The 27,004-nt window shown below is 33.8% G+C and overlaps 1 protein-coding gene across 1 annotated transcript; it reads right to left on the bottom strand.

The window, feature by feature from the left end:
* Nucleotides 1–6,396: 6,396 nt before the first annotated feature.
* LOC143542831 (E3 ubiquitin-protein ligase RKP-like) lies at nucleotides 6,397–15,837 on the bottom strand. Its single transcript, XM_077035319.1, has 10 exons — nucleotides 14,407–15,837; nucleotides 12,910–13,731; nucleotides 12,667–12,827; nucleotides 11,772–11,910; nucleotides 11,608–11,691; nucleotides 10,416–10,697; nucleotides 9,122–9,253; nucleotides 8,844–9,040; nucleotides 7,885–8,089; nucleotides 6,397–6,965 (listed from the first exon to the last, which is right to left on the bottom strand). Exons 1-10 carry the CDS (start codon nucleotides 15,835–15,837, stop codon nucleotides 6,681–6,683), a joined length of 3,738 nt encoding a protein of 1,245 aa, XP_076891434.1. The 3' UTR covers nucleotides 6,397–6,680.
* Between the last annotated feature and the right edge of the window lie 11,167 nt (nucleotides 15,838–27,004).

Raw genomic sequence — 27,004 nt, forward strand, 5'->3', positions numbered from 1 at the left:
CAAATATGCTGTAATATGTATCTTTCTTGTAAACAAAGAGATTCCTACTTAAGAAATAACAAAACATTTTTTCATTTAAAAAGGTAAGACAAAAGAAGTGGCCAAAAAGTTCTTATTAAGTAACAAGCCTTTTACTATAAGCAAATATTGAAACATTCATGTTCTTTGAAGAAAAGAATAACAAAATTTATAGATTTTGCATTATTGTCTAAGAAGTAATTAATTAATACACCAAGATTGTTGATTGTTTCTGGTGGTTTTAGAATGCTTTCCAGAAGCAGTATCGTTATCGTCTGTTTTTCATATCAACCTCTTTATCAAGTAAACTTTTTCATAACTCATCCACGCCTTTGGTGGTTATTAAATACTAGCCTCCTTCATCTCCTAATTTTGACTGATTTTGAGTAATATTTAAGCTTGGTTTAATAATGTGCTAGAAAACCTGTGTGCGTGCTTTTAGTGGTTTAATATATTACCATTTGTCTTCTATTGTCTTCTACATTATCCATCATATATTATATGTATGCTATTCTTTGTTTTGATGTGTATTATATTGAGGCATGTGCAATTATCTAACCTGTAAATAATGTATAATTGTCTGTCTTGTTGTCACCGAAGTATAAATTGAAAAAGTAGATGTGTTGGATTTATAAAATTGTTGTGTGCTTAGACATTGACATCTCAATTTTTTCCCTTGGTTCTTATGTTAATATAAATATATTAATATTAATACATGTTTTAAAGGCTATGATTAATAACATGATATTTTTTTTGTAATAAATTTGTACAACCTTATGATAATTGTAGGTTAGAGAAAATGAAATAAAGGAGACAGGAACAAGCACAAGTGAAGTGGTCCAAAGAGCAAAGAAACCTGACGGTAGACCAAGGACAGAATCGTCCACGACAAATGAGAGCAGTGGGGTGAGGTTTGAACATTCACACCATCCATGTCATTTCTTTGGGATTGCGAAACATGCGTTTCTTAAGTGCTTGGGGTTCGATTCAACCCATGAAAAAGAAGATTGACGATTATGCCCCTACTCTTTTGGTCACCTTATGAATGTATAGTTTGTTTTGTTTTCATGTTTTCGTGTTTTAGATTGGTTAATTTTGATTCTAGATGTAATATTGTAGAAAAGGAAGTATTTGACTGAAACTTTGTATGGTTCGAAGGACAAGGTGAAAACCGCACCTGGCTTGGTAAAACCATTAGCCTGTTTCTTATGTTTAAATTCTGATTCAAGAACAATGTTAGAGTAAACTAAGATTCGGCGATCCCACTCATGTTCCGACCATGGTTTTTGTTAAATTGATGCAGTCATATTGTTTAAACACCACCACAAACCGGATATTTAGCCGTTTCCGGGTATGATCAACAAAAGTCAAAACCGGGTCGGGTAAGAACCAGTTCCTGGTATAGTCGGGTACTCGGATATTTGACTGGGTTTTCTGGGTTTTTTTAAGGTTTCAAGTAGGGTCGGTTTTTGGCCAGGCAAAGGTGGAACTGGTTCGGTGGGTTCAGGTACAAGTCCCAATACCATGTCGTACCCGCGGGTTAGGGTATTCGGAACCAGGTATTTTGTGTACCTCTAGTTATGAATCTAATTAGATAGGCAAACACACTACACATGTAAGAATGGAAGAAGAAAACAAACCCGATGCCAACTTGGCAGGTAAGAATGGTAAAGAAGGTAAATGGATAATCGACTCGGGGCGCGACCGAGCACATTATTTATAATGATTTTTTACTTAAAAATAAAATAAAAAAGGTTTACGAGCCCCCCGTAATTATACCGAATGGTGAAGCCATATCTGTTGAAGGGAGAGGGGACTGTGCTCTCCCAAGTGGGGTGGTTATTAAAGAAGTTCTTCATGTACCAGATTTTAAGTGCAATTTGCTTTCTTTTAGTAGATTGTCTAAAGAACTTCAATGTGCCATTACCTTTTTTCCTGATTTTTGTACCATGCAGGACTTATATTCGAGGAGATTGATTGGAGCGGGTGATTGCGAAGATGGTCTCTACAAGATGGGGATGCGGGAAAGGAAGCAACATGCTATGACGATTACTCAAAACACGTGGCACAACAGATTAGGTCATCCGTCTAATTCTAAATTATGTCATTTAGACTTTCTCAAAAACACTTCTTTGGATTTTGAGGTTTTTTGTGATTCTTGTGTTAAAGCAAAATTTTCAAGGTTACCGTTTCCAACTAGTGTCACTAAGACGAATGCTTGTTTTGAATTAATACATTGTGACATATGGGGCAAGTATCGCACGCCTTCTTTTACACATGCAAGTTATTTTTTAACAATAGTTGATGATTTTAGTCGTTCTGTATGGGTTTTTCTTCTCAAACACAAGGATCAAGCAAGCACCTGTCTCATCGATATTCACAAAATGGTTAAAGTCCAATTTGAGAAAGATATTAAAAGAATAAGGTGTGACAATGGTGGAGAATTCGTTTCAAACAAAATGCTTGATTTTTATGCTGAGAAGGAAATCGTACTAGAAACTACATGTCCACATACACCTCAACAAAATGGTGTAGTGGAACGAAAACACCGACACTTGTTGGAAACACCTCGCGCTTTAAGGTTTGAGGCAAATCTTCCCACAAGGTTCTGGGGAGAATGTGTATTAACCGCAACACATGTCATAAATCGTTTACCCTCTAAAGTCATTGAGAATAAGACGCCCTATGAAATTTTACAAAACTCGATGCCCAACTATGATTATATGAGGGTTTTTGGTTGTCTAGCTTATTATAGGAGCGTTGAAACCAAAGGAGATAAGTTTGAGGTGAGGGGGAGACCGGGCGTTTTCCTTGGGTATCCACCTGGAACCAAAGGATATAAAATTTATGATCTTCAACATGGAAAGATAGTAATTTCTAGAGATGTCAAATTCCTAGAAAATATTTTTCCGTTTGCTAGAAACGCCCATGAGAAAGAAGAAATTTTCATTTTGCCTCAAGAGTGGGAACAAGGAATTGATCTCGAAAACACAAAAACCAATCATGACAAGTCCAATGTTGAGACTAATGAGTATTTTTCTCTAGCCGAAAATCAAGCAGATACCATTTCTAGTTTTTATGAGCAAAATAAGGAAGCCAGTGGGCCTGCCACACCAGGCCCAAGTCAAGAAGACCGATCTCATGAGCCTTCCAATAAAGACTTTGAGCCCACTTATAATAACCAACATGAAATGGGTTTTGAAGTTTTTGATGAAGAAAATGGGCCCACAATTGAAACTACCAGACCAACAAGAACCAGGTCGAGACCCGCTCGGCTTGATGGCTTTGAAGTAAATTTGCCCCCATCTCTAGACCATACGCAATCAACGCTCAATCAAGACTCCTCCATGGTATATCCCTTGGCACATTTTATTTCTTATGATAATTTTACTAACAAACATAAAGCTTTCTTGACGGCCATTACCACAAATAATGAGCCTAAGCACTTTCAACAAGCAGTAAGGGATGCTAGGTGGATCGAAGCTATGAAGCGTGAAATCCAAGCGCTTGAAGAAAATGATACTTGGTCCTTGGAAGAGTTACCAAAAGAGAAACGAGCGATTGATTCGAAATGGGTCTACAAGATCAAATACAAGCCAAATGGAGATGTGGAACGTTACAAGGCACGTCTTGTTGCCAAAGGCTTCACACAAATTGAAGGGGTGGATTTTCACGAGACGTTCGCCCCTGTTGCGAAATTAGTAACAGTGCGAACTCTCTTGACGGTGGCCGTAAAGCGTGGCTGGCATATCCACCAACTTGACGTGAATAACGCCTTTTTGCATGGCGACTTGAGTGAAGATGTTTATATGAAAATCCCGCAAGGATTTGGGAAACAAAATGACAATAGGGTTTGCAAACTCAAGAAGTCGTTGTATGGCCTCAAGCAAGCTTCAAGAAATTGGTATAAAAAATTCACTCGTTCTTTGCTAGAAGCTGGATTCAAGCAAACTCCAGCGATCATTCTCTCTTCATCTTCAAAGAAGACAAAAGATTCGTTGCTGCACTTATCTATGTTGATGATGTGGTTCTAGTGGGAAATGACTCGAGCAAAATACAAACCACTAAGGACTTTCTTGATAAACGGTTTAGTATTAAAGATCATGGACCCTTAAAGTATTTCCTTGGGATCGAGGTTACCAAGACAAAAGAGGGCATGGTTTTGAGTCAACGCAAATACACCTTAGACATTCTTGAAGATGTTGGGATGACGGGCTGTAGGCCGAGTCCTTTCCCCACGGAACAAACTTGATATGTGTGAAAAGGAGCCCCGGGTCGATGCAAATCAGTACCGTAGATTGATCGGGAGGCTTCTCTATTTACAAGCTACGAGACCCGACATTGCTTATGCGGTGAACATTTTGAGCCAATTCGTTAGTGACCCTAGAAGAAGTCACATGGAAGCCACTACTCGTGTTTTGCGATATTTAAAAGGAACCCCGGGGCAAGGTATTTTTATTCCTAAAGAAGGTGGAACCGATCTATTGGCTTATTGCGATTCAGACTGGTTAGGGTGTCCGATGACTCGAAGATCCAGAAGCGGTTACTTACTTCTTCTTGGAGGAGCTCCTGTCTCTTGGAGAACAAAGAAGCAGTCTATTGTTTCGAGATCATCAGCATAAGCCGAATATCGTGCAATGGCTAATGCCGTCAGCGAAATCTTATGGATGAGGTGGCTTTTAAGCGAGCTTGATATAACCCCTAGTGGTCTGACTCAATTGTTTTGTGACAATCAAGCTTCTCGTCACATCGCAAATAACCCGGTCTTCCATGAACGAACTAAGCAAGTTGAGATGGACTGCTGTTTTGTGAGGGAAAGAGTTGACTCTACGGAGATATGCCCTATGCCGATCACCACCAAAGACCAGGTCGTCGGCGTTCTTACAAAGGCTTTGGGGACCAACACCCTTTGTTTTCTGCTGTGCAAGTTGGGTGTTCGAGATCTTCACGCTCCAACTTGAGGGGAGTATGGAATGTGGAATATTCTCATTCTATTCTATTCTATTGCTTCCAGTTTATTTCTTTTCTTATTGTTTACCTATAATCATGCATGTATTTTTGGCACTCTTGCTATAAAGAGGCCTTTCTTCTTCCGGTTGTAATACACGAAAATAATCAATCAAAATATTACAACCCGTAATAATTTTATTACAATACGTGTAAAACGACAAAAGCAAAACAGCCTAATCATAAAATATAAACCTAAACTAATACTAACAATAATAGCAAACCTAAACACAAACTCCCAAATCATATCAAACCTTAAGGCTTGATGTGATGGACCAAATGTCTGAAGATTGTTTATACTCAATTGTGCTGAATCGTTTGAGTTTGTTGGTTACTCTTGCAATCCTTAGGATGGTCTCAACTAGACCGGTAAGGTGATGCTCAATACTCAAAACCTATTAAGAAACCAGTAGTTAGAACCGGGTTGTGGCCTGTTTTTGTGCTAGCGGTTGACAACCGAAGATTTCAGTTAATAACTGGTCCTGTTTGGGAAACTTTTATTTATATTTTTTTTTGCGCACCACTAGTCTCATCAGATGAAAGATATACATATCATAAAAGTGCTTGCACATCTAGTTTATCATTGGTTACTGAGTCCATAGGTTGACAAAACAATTAAGCGAGACGAGGAGATCAAATATGTTGTACTCAAGCAACTATGATCACTGCACGGGCCTTAAAAGACGACTTCTTGACAGTATGGTGTTTAAGGTTTAAGGCAAAAGCGTGAAGGATTGTTAGCAATGGTCTTACCTTAAAAGATTTATCTACATTTTTATGTATGTGCGACTTAAAAGATAAAAAAAATATTGCTTTTAATATCTTTACACTTCCCCTCGCTTCTTTTTGTCTTTTCAGTCAAAGATTTTGGAGACCTAGTGATGATAGCATTTGCTATATATATAGTATGGCATCAAACATGGAGTAAATATCTATCTGTGATTCTTAACCGGAGATACAAAACACCTTAAAGAGGATCGGGTCTAAGAACACCACTCTTGAACTAGCATAGACACACCCTCAAGAGATAAATCAGCACAACTTTTCATCATAAACTCCCATAAGCAGCAGCAGCTGTTTTAATCTGAACAACCTTTTGGCATGATGCGACAACAACAAAAGCTCGCCTACATTAGCTTTTTAGAGCCAAGATTCAAACCAAAGCTGAGCTCTCATATCAACGTAAAATCAAAGCTAAACTCATATCTATGTAAAAAACCAAGATTCAAATCATAGCTCAACTCAAGTCAATGTAAGTCCGCAAAAGTTCACAGATCTACAACCAAATCCACAAAGATTCAAAACCCGATGGGAACGATAACCATAAATAGAATCTAACCATTGTTTACATGAGATAATCTCAAAAATTGTGCAAGCCCTTACAGCTTAAAAAGACGGTCACTACTGATTTGTTCCAAATTCAATAAAAATATGAGAAATATAATCTAAAATCAAATCCCAAGGGAGAACATCTACCTTTCACTGATACTGCAAATTTACAGACTATAATAGCCCTCCCCCCAACAAAATTCATAACCGTTCTAGTACCCAGCCGACACTTTCCATGTTTTAACAAAATAAAACTAGTATATTCTACGACTTTCCACTTTCTATAAATACCAACTCCTAACTTATCCATTTCTTTTGAAGCATTTTTAACTAGTGTTTTGAACGACTTCACGTACGGTTGCATTGCAAAAGAAGCACCTTTCGCAGTTGACGAGATGGCGGTTGATGCAGCCAAAACATGAAACATGGGTGCACGGTATGAATTTGGCATCTGCTTCACGAGTGTAGCATATGCAACACATGTTATCATCACTTTCGGTTTCTTCTTTGTGCGCCACCCTCTTCCCCAATGTTCTTGAGATAAGATGGGTAGAGAAATCTTCTATTTGCCTCAGCCTTGCCGGATGAACATCCCCCTTAAAAGTGCCAGCCTAGCAAAGTAAATTAAAAAGAAAGTGAGAATAGAATATAACGATCAATGGACGAGTCAAAATGACCGATCTGGGTATCATGTCAAATAATTTTGCTTCTCAAAACTTTCTTGAACTTCTGACATATACGTAATTCGTAAACACGCATGAACTGGACACGAATTCGCGGGTTTGGGTTTAGTCTAAATGGGTTCAGGCCGAACCCGCGAATATAGTTTGAATTTCTGACAAGACACAAAAACAGGCATAAACCTAACACAGATTTGTGAGTCTGAGTATAGTCTAAACGAGTTCGGGTCAGATCAAGATCAACCCCACAAACACGTTTAGCTGAATGGGGTCATTTCGAGTTGACCCATTTTACTCGCTAATTTTTATAATTTAAATAGTGTTTTATGACATGACATAAATTGATTGTTTTTTATGCCAGAAGTTAGGACAGTTTAATTAGCATCAAGTTTTATAGTTAAAACGTAGTTGTTTTTACACACAATTTTTTTATTGTAAAATATAATTAGCACGCTAAATAAGCAAGTTAAACATGCCATGTTCATGTTAATCCACAAATACGTGCGTCCAGCTAAGGTTCGTGCGCCTTAACATGATTTTCAAGTCCGTATCGTGTTCGACTCACCAACCAGCAAACACGATCCATTGAACACCCCTCAAAAGTGGTAATTTTGTGCGGGCTAATATGGGTAAAACAATTATTGCCAGAATTTAACTGTCTAAAAGTAAACAGTGTGTCAAAACTCGATAATAATCAAAAATTTTAAAAACATATATATAAACAAGATTTTATGCATTACAACTTGACTCAATTTTTATAACTAACTTTTATAATGTTAACCATTAAACAAGCAAACACCTGTTTTAGAGTGAGGTAGAAAAAAAGGGTGAGAAAGTGAAAAATACTAACCCAGTTAAATTCTAATAGGTACTGAAAACCAGATATAAGAGTATCAGCACAGTCCATGCTTGCAAAAGTCTCCAAAATATCATTCTGCTCTCTAGAGTCTGTTATAAGACTAGCATCCAACAAATTCAAGATGATACCAACTAAAGGCGCCAAAATCATGCCTCTGTTGACTTTTTCTGGAATTTGATCAGGTCTTCTAAGTGTCCTGCAAAACCACAGCCCGTTTCCTTTAGTTGGCCATTTTGGAGTTTAACCATTTGACCCATTGAAGATAAAAGATAACCCGAAGCAACCCGTTTACAAGTAAAAGGGTTAAACTTTTAACACCATTTAAGACTATAAAACACTAAAAATAGGCCTGTAAATGGACCAAGCGTTCAGTTAACAGTTTGTAAACTGTTCGGCGGGAAGTTCGTTTATGTAATAAACGAACAATCGTGAACAGAAACGTTTGTTCATTTAGTTAAACGAACATGGAAACAGTTGTCATGAGTTCATTTATGTTCTTGACAATTTGTTCATTTAAATTCGTTTATGTTCATTGGTTTACATTTGTTTAAGAACATTAGTTTATACATCTATTTAAATTTTTTTTAGTCCATTACAATTTAGTCTGGTTTTACTGATTTTTAGGCCAAACAGGTTGATGTTCACATTTACTTATAATTGATGTTTGATCAGCTATATTCGTGAACCGTTCATTTATACTATTAATGAACGAACATAAACGAAAAGGAACACCTTAATTTTCTTAACGAACAAGAACAGCACGTTCGTTTAATTGTTTATATTCGGTCATTTGCTTGGTTAAAGCTAAACAAATAAACACAAACATGGTTTATTCGGTTCATCAACAGGCCTAACTACAATCTATTATTTAACATCCAAATAGAGACCAAAGTGAAATAACTTTATTATCTGAAGAAATAAATACAAGTCAACCATTAAATAAAACTTACAAGTCTGAGAATTCCATGTCAGCAACCGAAGTCAAATGATTGAGAACAAAAACAACCAACTCCACTAATCTTTTCAAGTTTGTATCTGCACCAGACAAAAAAGCCTGAGGAATTTCACATGTGCAAAACTCCAGTACTCTTGCTAGATTGCTTGAAAGATCAAATACAATACTGCATTTCCTCTGCTGAAATTCTATCTGCAAAAACAAAATGTGCATTTATTATATAAAATAATAAGAGAAGAAAATTGCGCACTTAAATGGGAAATACTATCATACCTGGTCTTTTTCTTGCAATTCTCTGACGGAAACTGAGAATTCTGTCATTGCCCAGCTAAGGTTATTAAAAAGACGGTTGAGAAATGCTGAAAATAATTCTTCGTCTTTGAGACAAGCATCGCGTAACAATTTCTGCCAATAATCAAGCATAGATGTTAGAATCAACATTATTTTATTTTTATAGTGTTTTAGGTATTTTGGTAATTTTACACCCACTTAACAGACCAGGTTAACGTCCACCATTTACAAAACCAATGCTGCTAGGTTTATGCAAACATATGGATTAAAGCTACAATTTTTAAATAAGTTGCAATTAGAGGTGGCAAATGGGTTGGGTTGGGTTGGGTCGAACGAGTCATGGGTTGAAACGAGTCATGGGTCAAAACGCGTTTGGGTCAGAACAGGTCAATTAAAAAAAGGGTTGTTTTGGTTTGAGTCGGAATAGGTTAGGGTCGGAACGGGTTTTGAGTTTTTTTTTTGAACGAGAATAACGCGGACACATTTAAGTTTTTTTTAGATTTTTTTGTTTTTTATTCATATTTTAAGTTATGATTTTTTTTATTATTTTTTTTGACGGGTTTTCTATTAAGATCAAAAACCCTTAAAAATATTCAAAAATAATAGTAAAAAAATTATAACTCAAAATTAAACAAAAAAAAAAAGTAAAAACACTAAAATGTTTCCTACGTTGGTCTCATTCCATTAAAAACAAAAAACCCACCGAAAATTGAACCGAAACCGAAAAAATCGACGGAAATGAAACAAAAAGCCAAAACTGGACCACATCAATCGAAATCGAAAAAATCAATCAAAACGAAACTAAAAGAATTCAAACCGAACAAAAACGAAACTGAAAAACGGACAAAAACGAGTCCGGAATCGACCAAAAAGAAACCAAAACCCAACCCGTCAAACCTGAACCGAACCCGTTCCAATCTGAAACCCGTTTCGTGCCGAAACCCGTCTTGTACGAAAACCCGTTCCGATCCGAAACCTGTCACATTTCCTTAGGACACTAACCCACATCGACACATTTCTTTGAACTCGTCGACCCATTTTGACCCGAAAATAAAAGGATGGAATTTCAAATGACTCATTTTGACCCATTTAATTAAAACCTTTTACCCAAACCAACTCATTTAATTTTTAAAACAACTCAAATTGACCCATTTGAAAGGGTTTGGGTCAAGATTGCCACCCTAGTTGCAATATGGCCAAACCACAGGGACTATCCGCGTAACATGCACTTTTTAAGACATCTATAATTTATTACAAAACAATGTAATTACTTCACCTGAAAAACACTAGAAGTAGATGAAGACTCCGCATGCTTTGAAACTCCAAACCCGCAGCCTTTGGATAACCTTACAAGTATATTTGTTACAGGAACCCACGATCTATTATCAAACGCTGATAATAATGATGTTGGCAGACTACTAATTGCTGCTCGGTTGCTCTCAAAAGCAGCCAAAAACTCCTTGTATTGAACCAATACAGAAACCGATTGCAAAAGTAAATCTTTTAATTCTGCACTTGTTATTCTCGGGTCACTAAAATGGGTAACAACAAAAGTAACCTGAAGAAACACAAAATCAAAAACATTCATTAATGTGGAATTACAAAGTTATTAAATAAAGATGAGTTAATTACACATAGTCCTTGTGGCTTGACCCAAGTAACACCATTGCGACAATAATGAGCATTAGCCAAACGAACATTAATTATTAACACACTTCCCTCATGTGTAGGTTTGTAAACGAACTGGTTCATTTTTGTTCCAACTATTTAATAAACGAGCCAACATGAACTCAAACTTTTGTTCATTTAATTAAAGGAAAGAACAAAAACAAATGTTTTGTTCGTTCATTTATATTTGTGAACGCTCGTTTATGGCCGTTCATATATGTTCATTATTGGATACTTATGTATTAGACTTCAACTGGTGTTCATTTATGATTGTTTATGTTCGCAATACTTGTCCATTAATGTTCTAAGATGTTCACTTAGAATGCTAACAAACGAACACGAACAAGTTCATTTTCTTAACAAACTGACATGAACAAGAAAAGCTGTTCTTTAAGTTGTTCGTGTTCGATTACAGTTATATGAACAGACATGAACATGCCCCCGTTCGTGTTCGTTTATAGACATATATTCACGTGCAAGAACGTGAGTGTATTCCTGTCATTACCCACATATTATTTTCTTTCTCTGTTATAAGTAGAATGAAATTGGAGAAGAGAGGGGCAAAATAAACATATATATTCATAATATTTGGATAATCACAGATATACCCTCACACTTTTTGCACGTGTGAGTATTTTCTGTTGATAACTAGCGTCCGTTTGGCTTAATACCCAATATTGTTACAAAAATAAAAGCATGAACCTGAACACGCAGCTTTTAAGCATTAGACTCCAAAGGTTTCACTGCAGGGACTATTTATATAATTAGCTCAATGATAAGTTATAAAAGGGAGAACATACAAATGAATTAAGCCCTTGTTTTATATACATTCCTGCAGGGACAAATGGAGGGTCACTTTTTCTCAGCACGTGAAAACAATCAACCTAAAAGGAATATCAAAGTTATGATTTTATAGCATCTGTAATTAAGAAAAAGAAAAGTAAAAGTGAGGGTTGATGTTTACCAGAGTTTCCAAATAAAACTCGGGAACGTAACTGAAAATCAAATCCATTTTGCTAAGGACCAGAAGCAATTCCACAATCCATATGCATAGTGCATATATTCCTCTTTGTTTCCATCTGGCAAAAAGAGAGAGTCGGTACCTATAATAAACAGTCCAATTAAGTTAAAAGAGTTGCATACTTGCATATGTTATTATAAGAGATTAAGAGATGATTTCATATATCTGCTTCAAAACTAAGTATGATGTTACATTTAATGAACAAAAAATCATAATATCAAATATACCCATTTTCAAATTATGACATTTATACCATCCCTTAAAGCTTGCACTAGGATATGCAAGTTTGTACTTTGTAGTGTAAAAGATAGGCTTGTAAACGAAGTGAACTAACATGAACGAGGCATGTTCTTGTTCATTTAGCTTTATTATCCGAATAAACAATCGAACACGAACACCTAAATGATCGAGGATTTCTTGTCCGTGTTCTTTCATTAAGAAAGCAAGTGTGTTTGTTTTCAGTTGTTGATAGTATAAATGAACAGCTCACGAACATAAACAATCACAAATGACTGAACATAGATGGATGAAAATCAAACCAGCACCACTTAAAAGTAAACGTGAACGTCAATCTGTTGCGCCTAAAAAGTTGATAAAACTAGACTAAATTGTAAAATATGATATTTTATAGTTTCATAAAACATGACTAAATTGTAATGGGCTAAATATTATAGATGCATGTATAAACAAATGCAAAAGAATGAACTAAATGCAAACTAACGAAAATAAATGAACATAAACGAGCATATATGAACAAAGAAGACATATCTTCACATTCTTAAATTAGAGCTAAGATATTAAATGACTGCAAAACTTTATAAATAATATAAGCATTTACCAAGCACAATGGCGCACAGAATCAATAACCTCATCACGGTAGATAATTCGGGCCTCTTTAAACCGCCTTAACTGTTCACCACTACCCCGTTCTCTTATTTGTCTCTCCGTTTCTTCCAGCTGTGCAATTGAATGTGACTGGTGGGTCACATAAGCCGATGCCTGCAGTCAAAACAACTCATGTCAAACAAATAAAGCATCTGCATACATAAATAGTATTGAAAAATTTACAAACAAATTTGACCTGCTTAAAGTTTGGTGCAACGCCCAAATGATACAACAAAAGCATAGCATCCAGAAGCTCCTCTTCTACTAATGTTGAAGACGATGAAGTGCTCTCTAATGCTACAACTCTCATTTGCTGCACAGAGCGATAACCAAACTCAGAATCTGACTGGTCACTTGTACTAGGTTTATCTGCCATGTCAGCATTCAAATTGCCAGCACTGCACTCAGCTGCCACCCGCGCAGACCTCTCTGGAATGGAATTGCAATGACTCTGAGAAGCTTTAGTCGTATATCTAAACGGGTTCTTAGAATTTCTTGAAAAATAAACATCCAAACTTAAACAACAACACGGTTTCCGCCTCCCGGCATGACTGATTCTAGATTCTTGGTCCACGTCATCAACACATCCTTCCTCCCACCTAACCAGTTCTGATTCAGGGTCCACATTTACAGGGTGTGAATTAGCTAGATGAGTGTAGGACCCACCGAGTCTTGGGATTTCAACTCGGTGAGGGTCGTTTTTGAGAATCAATGGAAGTGGGAAACTTTGTTGACCACCTCTGTGAAGAAACCCAATAGTAGGCCCAGCAGTTCGTGAATCGGTTATCCAGCCCATTGCAGATTCTTCTGATAAGAAATGAAGTATAACTGTGAACAACGAAACAAGAACTGAGTTGCTTAATACGCCAGCCGGTGGTATGTCACGATCTGCTCCCCTGTTTCTTAATATGATATTGTGTAAAAACGTTCTAAAAACCGAGCCGGGTAACTGAGTAGGTATGACAGGTGGAATGAATTGCATCACTAGACAACAAAGTTCCCGATGTTTCTCCTCGATCTGCAAACGTAGTGCATAACTTATAAATGAACCGAACGAACACAAACAATCAAACGAACAGAGTTTTTGTCCTTGTTCGTTCATTAAGAAAATGAGCATGTTCGTGTTCTTTTATGTTAGTTAAGAGTGTAAACGAACAGTTCACAAACATAAACGAATGACCATAACTGAAGATAGACGAACAAACATAACTGATCTAAAAGACTAAAACTAATTAGAAGAAATCGTGAAGAACAATGTGTTGGCCCTAAAGTGTTATTATAACTACACTAGGTTGTGGTAGCCAAAAATTTTAAAAGAATATCATAAAGGACGTAAACTAACAGACATAAACGAATTTAAATGAACAAACGGAAACTAACGTTCACAAACATAAATGAACGAACGAGACATGTGTTCATGTTTGTTCGTTTAACTAAATGAACCAACTTTCTTGTTAATGTTCTTCGTTGACCCTCCCGCCAAAAGGTTCACGAATTGTTCATTATACGTTCAGTAGGTTTACAGGCCTAAGCATAAGTGCTGGTTCATAAATTGTGAAATTATTACAAAAAAAAGAACTTTATTCATTAGCATTTTAAAGCTTGTTCTTATATTAAGGGTTTTCTCTTCATCTTCCACTAGCAAAAAACAAAAAATAACAGAAAACACCAAATGGAGAGCACAGAACCAAACCTTATCAATTGCTTCAGTTAAAGTTCTAGTAGTCAACATCATGCTACTCTGATGACAAATATTTTCACACGAGCCAGGCCACCATACATCAGGTATCATACACTGAAGATCTTCTTTATTTGGACATCTTTGAGTCAAAAACCCTTCAAACAAAACCTCAAAGTCCGACATCTTCCACCAAACAACCATCAAATCTTCGCGTCTTAAAATGTGGCACGCTAATGCAAGATACGAATATGAACCCGTATACGGACTATCTGTTAACACAATAGAAGCAGTCTTACAATAATAAGAAAGAGCAGATAGAAGATGTTCAAACATCGTAGTGGACTCCGCGAACGTGAGTAAGACGTCAAGAACCTTATCCAAACTTTCATAATCATGAGGCGCTTGATCCTTGAAAACATCCATTAGAAAAGACATAAGCGGGCCCCAACTTATGTATTCTGCATTCTCCACATTTGCATCAAGAGAAGAGAATAACGCCATGCAAATCCCACGTGAAACGGGATTATATAACTCGTTAACAGGCATAAACCGTTTTAATCTTCTTAGTTTTTCCATATTCAATAGCTTTGAAAAGCAATGAAGTAAATGAACAGCTAATTGATTATTTGAAGGTGGGATTTGAATTGGGTGAAAGTCTTCGACCGGGTATCTAAACGGGCGGGCCCCAAAGTTCAACTCGCACCGTTCACCTTGAGAGAGTGAAATAGCAGGATAATAGCCTAGCCCAGGTACCATTTTCCTTATTCCATTAAATGCGACACCGAGCGAAACACCATTTCTATAATATGAAATCACATCGGTTTCTAAATCTATGCAGCACCCAATGACATCACCAATGACCCATGACTGACCATACGGTGCAGCACTAAAGTTCCATTTAAAGGCACGTTTCCCATCAAACGCGTATGAACCATCACCATTACCGACACCCGAGCATTCCGTAAACGGGCAGGAAATAGTGGCCCACCCGAGCTGCTGTAAACCATCGGTTTCTAGTATTACTTCATACATCCATTTACCTTTGCATACGCATGCATTCGCGCGTGCAGAACTGAATACCGTATGGCTTTCAACTAGCGAAGGCGGTTTTATTAATAAAAATTCACCACACACGCTTGATTCTTCAAGTTTCACGTCAACAGTGGCAGATACTCCTTCTTTTGATGCATCAGTGGTTAATAAGCTGTTGTGATGGTTTAAGTAATCGTTGTTTATGATAGAAGAGATTACATTAGCGTCAATCTGACATGTGAGTGGATTGATTGTTTTGAATGGAAGGTCAAAAATGTGTTCAAGAGTTCTTTCAAGTGACTGTTGACCAAAATCACTAGAATACGAGATAAGACGGCTACTATCTTGTTGGGCATTTAATATTAGGGCTAAACCAGAAAGCCGGTTTATGTGTTGTCTGTCATCAGCCATGAAGAATAACAAGACAAATCATCCAATTTCTTCACCCTGAAAATTAAATTACAGAACAGTAATCAGCTAACAGAATCCGAGTCATACATATGAGTATTATTATTATTATTATTATTATGTGATGATTAAGTGTTAGAAAGATAAACAACAGCAACAAACAGTGAGCATTGGCAATCAAATAAAACAAAAACATTGTGAAGGTCGGTGATTTCTTTGATAAAAATAAAACAAGCTTAACATAATAAAGAACAAAAAAAAAAAACTAAACAAACGCATTACTCGGCAAACCTAAATCAAATGAAAACACTTACGGATCATCACTCCGACGTATTTCCAATAAATCGATTGCAGAAAACTGAATGAAGAATCGGAAATCAGAGACGCCGATTTTGATTGATTGAAAATAAATGATACAAATTATTATTAATATTAGGGTTTGGAAGAATTTGGGAAGGAATTGCAGCTTCTTCTTTTGTTTTTGTATGTGAAATAATATAATTAATTAATATTAGAATTAGAGTTGTTTACCGACACGTGGCGGTTGTATTAACCGAGATCAGGCGGCGGCTTCTTGAGCCAGGTCACCACCGTTGTTGTCTGTGTCCGATATATATAAATAATTAGCTTTTTGTCGGTAATAATTACATTAAATTTTGGAAGTAAACACGTGTTTCTTATGACACCTATCATTTCCTTTTTTTTTATAACTATACAATTCCCTTCAAAGAGAAAATTTACCAAAAGTATTTCAAGACTTTATTTTCTAGTTAAAGAAAATAATTTCCTTTCCGTTGTTTAAGATTTCATATTTTTCTTTTTTTTATTAAGTAAAAGTATTTTAGTTTCTCAAGACCAAATATTATTTATCTATAACTTATTCAAATTAATTTTACTATGGGTAATTTGGTATGAGTATTATGTGATTTTGGGGTATACGACATTTTTTTTTGTATGTGTTTTAGTTTCAATATCTTCTTTAACTATTTGTTTTCTACTTCTTGTTATCTTTGGGATCTTTTTATATTGATTGGTAACTCGGTTGTCCACTTCAAGATATCATGATCATCAAGTTTGTAGAGTACTAAAACATTGTAGTACTAGTAGCACTTGGAATAACGAATATATGGATCTTGTAACGTACGCTTGTAAGTTTCGTTGAGTTAACTTAAAGGTCATTGTGGCTTACACTTAGAAAACCTTCGTTGAACTAATCATTAGGTTAGTGTGAAAAACATGGTAGGATACATGTCAACTTGACGTGACTTACAAGTATTCTTGTTGATCTCTATGGTTAATGTAAATGTTTCAAATCTTTGCTTAAGGAAACGTGTCAAGCTAAACTAGCACATGATCAACTTGAAACTTGACAAATCACTAAGTTAATATTTCTAAGTTTATCTATTACATGTTCATCATCAAACATGTGCGTATGCTTGATATCAAACTTGTTTCTCTTAAATTGCATTGATATCAAACTTGACCCATTTCCCTCAAATTTACCATCGACCGACATCCGTATATGAAATGACGATTAAGGAATAACAACTCCCTCTTCTTGGTGAATTTGTGAATTGTTATAACCGATATTCAAAGTGTTTTTGGGATTGTATCTTTAAGAGGAAAATGACTTTTTGTTAAAATGACATATTAACTTATGAATTATAAAAAAAAGTTTGGATTAGCTTATGTGTTTGGGAAAACCAAAATAATACTTTTTTTAAAAGAAGTGTAATGGGTTTTAAGGGTTAGAGGGGTTTAATAGGTAAATCAAACCAATTATGTTAATAAGTTACGTATTCATAACTTTTCAAAATGCATTTATTTTGTCTTCTTCATAAGTTAAAATCCATAAGGCCTTATGATTTGCCAAACATCTTATACACCTTATTAACTTTTCAAAAAGTTTATAAGTTACAAATTAATGAATAAAAGGAATCCCAAACACCCCCTCATCATATTGAACAAATCATAAACATAAGATAGCAAAACTTTAGAACAACAAGGTATTCAAATAACAAAAACCTATGGTAAAATTTAAGGCACGAGTCAAGCACAAGGATCACTAATTCACTCCTCATGCCCACCTATACATGTACTAGCATTGCATGCACATAAAATGCCTTTTACTACTTCCACTAAGTGCATGCCACATGTGATGGTTAATAAAACACAAAAAGAATGCCGGTTTTAATTCGTAAGTGTTGTTTCTATTAGCTTTGGCTATAACATTGTTAGCTACGAGTCACTAAAAGTGGCTCATGTGCAATCTTGTTAGTAGCCACTACCACCACACATGAAGGACCTTTTGGGAATATATTTTAGGGTTATTTGAACCAAACATGATCTTATCACTTGGGAACATGCTTGTTTGGGTTGAAATAGAGAAAGGTTCATTCACTCAATTCATATGATTTTTTGGATTAATTGTATCTAGAGATGCTTTTTAAAAGTCTTAGTGATAAAAGGGATTTTTTTTTATTTTACCAAAACCGAAAATAGCTTTAAAAAACCCATAACGATGCCAATCTATTGCTTAAAATATGTTAACAGATATATAACTAACTATTTACACCACTCTATTATTGTTTTTTTAACACCTAAATTCCACCTTTATCCGGCACTTACAAAGATTTACACTTACAATCTCATATTTGTGAGGGGACAATACCATCAGACCAATATACCATAGATTACATCTTTCTCATTATATCTTTTCAGTATTACTACTAATAAGTGTATTATGTGATTCTCATGATTTCATATGAATATATGGTTCCGTATTAAGAAAAGAGTTCAAATAAGAATAAAGAGTTTCCTATGAATGGTAAGAACCAACAAAATTTTGACATTTGGCATTACAAATTATGGTGAAAGAACAAATCTAGGAAACTATGTCAGTTATAAAGTTGAAAGAGTAATTCTAGGAAACTGTGTCGGTTATTGGTAATTTTAGATCTCAACCATTGATTAACATGATCCAATGGTTATGATTTATTCCTATTCTTCATAGGAAACTTCTTATTTTTAGAATAACCTTCCCTCGTATTAAATGTGTGATATATTTTTGAACGGATTAAATGTATTATATAGAACATTCTTTTACAAGATATGGTATATATAATAAAACTAAAATAATTAATGTAGTTGAAAAAGAAACGTGTTAACTTTATACGAGAGGGTGTGCCTCCATGTGCTCTCTTGGAAAGGAGAATAAAAAATATTCTTTTTGTATGTGTTTATTAAATCTTAAGAAAAAAGAAAAGATATAGTCGTATTATTAAACATTTTTTTTATGTTTGTAAACTATTTGGTCTAATACATTTTATATAAACTCCTTATATAGATATATAAAAGATAAGATTCCCCCTTTTAAATAAAAGAGTTGGATTGGTTTGTTATGTGATAATGAAATGAAAAAAATCAAAAAATATGAAAATATCAACCTATACTAATAAAGTAAAATAACTATAGATATGTGTCAATTTTGTGATTAATTCTCATAATTTTTTTCCGTCCAAAACTAATATATGACATAGATTAATTATTATTCACTTTCCTTTTACACTCTATTTATATTATATCTATCGCATGATTAAATTATTCACTTTTCTTTAAACTTTATTTATATTATATCTATACACTTTTATAAAAATAAATATTTACATATTATGCAACTATACATTGTTAGAATATATTTCACAACATACTTGATGAAATCCAAAATCAACAACAAACTGTGTTTGTTAAATATTGAAAATAATATAATTTTAAATTTTATCATTGACATATTATACTATGTATATTGTTGAAAATTGTAAACTGAAAACAACAAAAAAAACTCTAATATGCTTTAAATTTACGAAGTAATTTTTTAATCATTAAATTATAACTATATGCTTAAAAGTTGATCCATTTTTTTAAATAAATTCATTTATCTATTGGTTTGTTTGTACATTGTCATATAAATTTATAAATTATAAATATATGATTTAAATCTATCTATTTATTTTTCGGTTAATTTAGTAAACTATACATATATGTGTTAAATTGTAAGGATAGTATATACCAATCACTTTCAAATATAATAAAGTTTATCATATTTAGTTTTTTGGGTTTTTTTATAAAGGGTTGCTTCGAGTTTTTTTGGAACTTAAATTTGATTGTTACGGGTTAAAAGTTAGTAAACAGATCGTTTGGTACAAATTAACTATATTTGACTCAAATTTGTTACTGGTAAAAAATGGGCAATCTAAATATTTTTAAGAATTTGATAATGCAAAAAGATTTATCGTCAAACTTGTTACAGGTTCAAAGTTTTGACTTGAAAATGTAAAACAAATGAAAGTTAGAATTCTAGTTGTGATTGGCTTTCGAATTTACTTTTAAGGACATTTTTGGAAGTAGTCAAAGATTCGGGATTTTGCACATTGAGTATTTTTCCTATGACTATTAAAAATTTAAGAAAAATGATAAACACTTCCGACATGCCTCCTTCAGACCTTTCAATGCTTCTAAGTTCTATCAAATTAGAAACATTTGTGCCAAATTGACTTTTCCTTAAATAGTGATTAAAATGTAGTATGTGAAACATGTCAAACAAAATTATGCTCAAATGAAGCAAAACATTCACAAATTTGAACGGGTTAGCATGTTATATTTTGTTGTCAATTGGCAAAGTCAAGAAGCCACTCAAACTTATTGAAATATTTTTCATGGTATAACTCAAAACTATTATTATATGAGAAGCATTCTTCGAAATTAGTTCATAACCAAATTTATTTCAATTATACATATATGATACTGGGAATAAATTTTTAATATATGGAGTGTTCTTGTGTATGTTTTTGCAGGTGCATTATTTTTTTTATTAAGTTTATTTTTTTTGGAAAAAATTCAATTTATGATATAAATAAATTCAATTTATGTATAATGAAAAAAGCATGGATGTAATACATTTTCTCTATACTTATGTATTGTTTTATTTGTAACTTGACTATTTAGATCATTATGTGTATTCCATGGGCTCTAAAGCTAGTAATTGAATAGACAAAGAAATGAACGAGTCATTGCAATTAACACTAAGAAAAACAAAAGCGTAAATTTATAAATTTGAAACCGATCCATAAGGAAAAAACAAAAGTAAAATTTATACATTTTCAAATATATATAATTAATCTCAATCAACACTAATATATATATATATATATATATATATATATATATATATATAATTGATTTCTTTTGAGAACCACTCTGAGTTTTAAGAACTCGAAAGAACTCAACGTAACAATTTTTTTTTGAAATTTTTTTACACATGTGTAATACGTAAGTGTAAGTGATGTACAAAAAATTACGGTATTTTTTTACACACCGAATCGACTTTTTACACATGTGTAACTAACGTTTAAACTTGTGTAATTATCAAAAATACTTATTCTCTCTCCTGTTTCATTTTTTAATTAAATTTAATCTCAGCCACATATTTCATATTATTTAATTAAATGTGTGGTTCAAATTTGAGTTCTTAAAGTTCTTAAAACTCATCATGGTTCTCAAAATAACCCTCCCCTATATATATATATATATGAAACACTAGACGGGTGCCCACGCAATGCAGCGGGTGTTTGACCCTGTTAATCACGTGACAAATATGAGTGTTTATGGTTCGGTTAAAACCTTGAAATCATTTAAACCGGTCATTGGTTTGACTTCTTTTTTTCTTTTTCTTTTTTACTTTCAATTAGTTGGCCGGTTTCAATATTTTCAAAACGTAGTGAATGATTGGTTCGCGGTTTATACTGGCAACCGACCATATGAAACCAGACCAGACTGTAAATGCTGAATGCATTTTAATCTTTTTTATTATTAATTATTAGATATGTTTTGTTATAGGGAAAATTCTTAAAATTGTCTAAGTGAAGAGAGAGATTCCCAAAATACTCCAAAAGTTTTTTAAATTCCCAAAATAGTTCGTAAAAAATGATCTCCGTCGTGACATTTATATTCATGCCGATAGATTTCGATAACCAGTGAAGTATTGACACGTGTAAAGGTGACGACATTATTTAGTTGAAATCTGTCTAGGACGTTACTTTTTAATCCAAATTCGTCTCCTTTAAAACCATGGTTTTCCACTTAAATCTGGCAGACTCGTGAATTTTCTAAAGTCATCGAATTTCGTGTTTTATTGAAATTCATCTTCCCGGATGCATTTTAGGTGAATTTAATCTCCGGAGATGGTTTTTAGTAGAAATCTATTTGATCTGAAAGTTTGATGTAAAAAAACATGTTTTTCGACAATATTGGGCTCACCTAGTTAATATATGTTCCCTCCATTCATCATCATCAACCAACATAACTCACAAAGCATTACGCCTCCTAAATCAAATCCACAAGCTTCTTTAAAAACAATTGCAAATTATAAAATCATATTCATAGATAGATACAGATTTGTATATATATATATATATACATGAGGTGTAAGAAGAATTACACCGATCTCAGTAGTATCGTCGGCGTATGCGCGTGTTGTCTCCGTGAACGTTTATTATCTGTTGTTACTGCTAAACAACAATTAGAAGCGCAAGTTCAGGTTCAACCTCACTCAATTTCTCCATGCATCCACAATCGGATACGGAACCAGTCCGATGAAGCTGTCGATAACACCGTCGTAACGATCGGCCACATCATCATCACACCGTCTCCGAACATTTGATTTATAAAACGCCGGAGGAGATTGAACTGTATTCAACTTCCGCTGTTGAATCGAATAATAATAATAATAATAATAATAATAATAATAATAATAATAATAATAATAATAATAAGGAGGATGAGGAGGAGGAGAAGAAACGGATTTTCTTCTGAATCCATTGCAAATTAAAAAATCATATCCATAGAGGATACATATTTTTATATTCATATGAGGAGATTAAATTCACCTGAAATGCATCCGGAGAGATGAATTTCAAAAAAACGCAAATATCATCTGTTTTTGAAAACTCACGGGGCAGACAGATTTAAGTGGAAAACCATGCTTTTAGAATAGATGAATTTGGATTATAAAATAACGGCCCAGACAGATTTCAACTATGTCATCACCTTTACACGTGTCAATACTTCACTGGTTATCAAAATCTATCGGCACGAATACAAATGGCACGACGGAGATGATGTTTATGTACTATTTTGGGAATTTAAAAAAACTTTTGGACTATTTTAGGAATCTCTCACTTCACTTGGACTATTTTGGGAATTTTCCCTTGTTATATATATTAGATATAGTTAAAAATGTAATTGAATATAATCTTTTTTATACAAATAACTTGGCTATACAACTTTAAATTAACCTAATTGCATTATGATTCTTTTTGTGATCTTTGTTGTTATTATTTTACGTCCTAGATCTTCCATTAATATTTTCCATTTATGTGGCTAAAATTATCATTCTTTATTTATAATTCTCTCAAGTATCATATTATGTTGGTGTTTAGTTAAAATTGATGGTACATTTAAATTAATAATTATTTTAAACTAAATTTATTATTAAAGTTTAATCTGTGAAACCAAACTGGAACCAGGCCGTTGGTAACGATTCAATTTCAACTTTCAATGGTTGAGTTTGGTTTTGGACGACAAAAGATCTGTATAAACGGTTGGGCTCACAAGTTTAACTTAAAAACCATCAAAACCGACATTGAATACCCATACGTAACATACTAATTTATTTAAATTGAAATAAATTATAACAATCTCATATTCAAATTAAAGAGAATAAAATGCTCGTTTTTATGATGTAATTCTTTTATAAAAATATTAACGTATCAAAATCGACTCGGGAATATATTTCAGATCTTTCAAATTATTAATATCTTATATTTATTAGTATATAAGTTTTTTTGACTTATTTTATATTCATATAACTTTCAAACTCGTTAAACTATGCTTAAAAACCTTTAAAATTGCTTAAAACGATTAAAAATCGCACTTATAGAAGTACATGGACTAGTTTTGCATATTTTCGACTAAATTAACGAAACTTAAGCTCCAAGATATCTAAATTAATGTTTTAAATCACCCCTAAACCGTTTTCTTGTGTCCAAGCCAAATTTTGTTTGTTTATATACCCAATTTTCTCATTAATAGCTTATTTTGTTAAAAATTTCCTAATCGAGTGGATTCCTTCATAAATGCATTATAACATTCAATATTAAATCAAAACACACCTATAAACCCTAACAACTACTGAATTCCAGCCATCCTTCCCATATCCCATGAAAGTTCCCTTCTCCATTTTCGGTTTCTTCTAGATTAATCAAGTTTTCTTCAAGCTGTCGTTGACTTTCAAGCTTCAAGACCTCGTAAACCACAATTTCTCCTAGTTCCAATCCTCGTTTGGGTAAGTTTCTTCTTCAATATTGTAGGTTTTTATCTTCTTTACAAAAGTCCTCAATCAATTTATGATATTGAGGGGATTTACCGTGTCAATTCGACTCTGACCCGTTTAAGAGCAAAATAGTCAACAAGATTGACTATTTGATTTCTCTATCTTCTTGTCAAAATTAGATTTCGAGCCAGAAGACTTTTTTGTTTTTTTTTAAAAATTTTGAGTGTATTGACAAAAACCCGACTCCCAACTCGGTGTTCGGATTCTGGTCAGTACCAGCTCGCTTATTTGCTGAAAATCTCATAACCGGAGTTCTATACATCCGTTTGGATTGATTCCAGCGGCTATTTTCTCAATTTTGACTCTATTTTCTTATGTATAAGTATCAGGTCTGTTTGGGTCAGATCACTTATTGCGTGAACTTTACTAGTTTAATCATTCTCTCGGTTTACTTGCTTAATCATCGAGGTGAGTAATCACTCCCATTTTTTACTTATTTTAAACCTTTTGGGGGCATATGCGTACTTTATCTAATTACCTATTTTTTAATACTCAACTTGCAGCTTTTAGTCTTGTGTGTTTAACAGTTTATACCTAACGTGTTATATGCTTATATAATTTGCTTGAATACTTGTCGGGGAGGTCCAACATGTTCTCATCCTTGTATGATCATACGTTCGTCGTGTTAGCCATCATTCAGTTTCATCTGACATCAGGATTACCGACATCATTATATACTTGCTTATTGGTTAAATTGCTTATCTCACTTGACACAGTTTGCATGTTTCTTTATTTATTATATATTATATTATATCTCACTTAGCCGGTGTTTTACTCACTCAACATGTGTTTTGACAAACTTTTTTTGTTTTATACGCATATGCAGGTTATTGTTTGAATTTAATGCAAGTTGGTGAAGACTTAGTGATGACTTAAGTTAGAAGAATAATAGTTAAGACTTAGATTTGTATTCATTGTTTCTTTAATGAGTTGTACTTTGTATTTGAACTTATTTGAATATTTAATTAAATTAAATAGATATTGTAACTTTTAAATATTGCATAATAATAACTTGAGCGTTGTGAGCAATCAGCTCACGCCCCGGCATTTCCGTCGTAGGTTGGGGTGTGACACTCGGGAACATCCTGTTTATTTTCCTTCCTTTTCCTTTTTTACATGAAACTCAGGAACACAACATATTTTTTCCATCCCTCATTTTCCTTCCCTTTCCTCCTTTAAATGAAACTCAGGATCACAGTGTAAGTGTCAGAGTAGAGAAATTGTAGTAGCCGTCAACAACCCCTGCCATCTCTTTTGATTTCCGATCGTTACTAAGATGACGTCTTGCATTCAATCTCCTTTATTTATTTCTTTTAGGCGAAGCTCCCGTGTCCCACCCCGACCAAAGGCGGCGGAACATGTCGGGTGCAACCGATTGCCTAAATACACAAGACACTATTAAAGTGATAATATTTAATCAACTCATTTAATTTCACAAAATCATAAGAAGTCACATAACATATTCATACAATAACCGAATTCGAAACGTAGCAAATAATATATTGTTCATTTTGCTAATAACCTAATAGTCTTGATTTCGTTTTTCTTCAAGCCTTGAGTCAACCTAAAGTCAAACTTGTAACATTGCATAAAATAGAATTTGTCAACACAAAGGTTGGTGAGCAATTTCATAGTTTTGAAACAATATGTATATAATAGGAAATTCTATAACTTGTATACAAAACAATAAATAATAGCAACAATTTAGATAATGAAATCGTTAATAAGAATACATTAACGACACCTTGCTATAAGGGGATGCCAAATAGTATAGGATTGATATGAAATCGTTAATAAGAATATATTAACGACACCATCCTGTAAGGGGATGCCAAATATACTTGGATTTATGAATCAACCAACCAAAAGCGGTAAACACATTAGCATTTTAGCATGTAAGCAAATAACACTAAATTGAGCATTTATTTAAGTAAGGTATACAATAAAGTGTGTGTTTTAAAACTCAAGTATAAAACATATAATTTGAATAGTTATGCAATATCACCCCCAAAATGAAAGATGGAAAAACGGGGGATGAAAGTACTCACGTTCAAGTAATAAACTTGAAAGATTGGTGATTTGGAGATTAACCAGAACGATGAGTTTAACGAACAAAGTCTAAAAGAAAAGAAGTTTTGTATTAGAAAAGTTGCCTTGGAAGTCTTTAAATAAAAATAAATGATGAGAAATGTAAACAATTAAAGTTTAAGGTTTAAAATGTAAATGTTTAAGAAATTGTAACAATAGTCCTTTTAAAAATATAAGTTTACTCGAAACCGGGTTAAAGTATATAACCTTAATATTTACTTAACCTATGTTAAGTAATAAGGTGGGTAAAAGTGCAAGAATGCAAGTCCCTTTATAATATTCATACTAAAACGGGTTTTTAACGAGTGTTCGGGTTGTTGGTTCGGGTCTTGATAATTGGTCAAACCCAAAGTCAACTTTCCAAAATAATGAATGTTATGAGATAACTCAATAAAATTTAATAACACTTAACCAAGTATGTAGTTCTATTGCTTTAGAATTAACAATGTCCGTTAAGCGAGTGTTTGGTTTCGTTGGTCCAAACTTTGTTATAAGATCAAGTTGGATTCAACATTCCAAGTACTTTAAAAAAATAATTAAAATCAGTTTATAAATATTTTTAAAGAGATATACAAGTCTTGATAGCTAAAAACACACTTGTGTGTCTTAAGCGAGTGAAAACGGTTTAGTTCG

This window comes from Bidens hawaiensis, unplaced genomic scaffold (genome assembly GCF_021521415.1).
Source record: "Bidens hawaiensis isolate Kalapana, Puna unplaced genomic scaffold, B.hawaiensis_p1.1 tig00012998_1, whole genome shotgun sequence".
Classification (NCBI taxonomy): domain Eukaryota; kingdom Viridiplantae; phylum Streptophyta; class Magnoliopsida; order Asterales; family Asteraceae; genus Bidens; species Bidens hawaiensis.

What these genes read in the sequence shown, in the direction of transcription:
- LOC143542831 (XM_077035319.1), bottom strand. Translation starts at nt 15,837, where the DNA reads ATGGCTGATGACAGACAACACATAAACCGGCTTTCTGGTTTAGCCCTA. An exon ending in TCTGTGCGCCATTGTGCTTG is followed by an intron (nt 11,911 to 12,666) that starts GTAAATGCTTAT and finishes TGTTTATTATAG; the next exon opens with GTACCGACTCTCTCTTTTTG. An exon ending in CTACTTCTAGTGTTTTTCAG is followed by an intron (nt 9,254 to 10,415) that starts GTGAAGTAATTA and finishes GATTATTGGCAG; the next exon opens with AAATTGTTACGCGATGCTTG.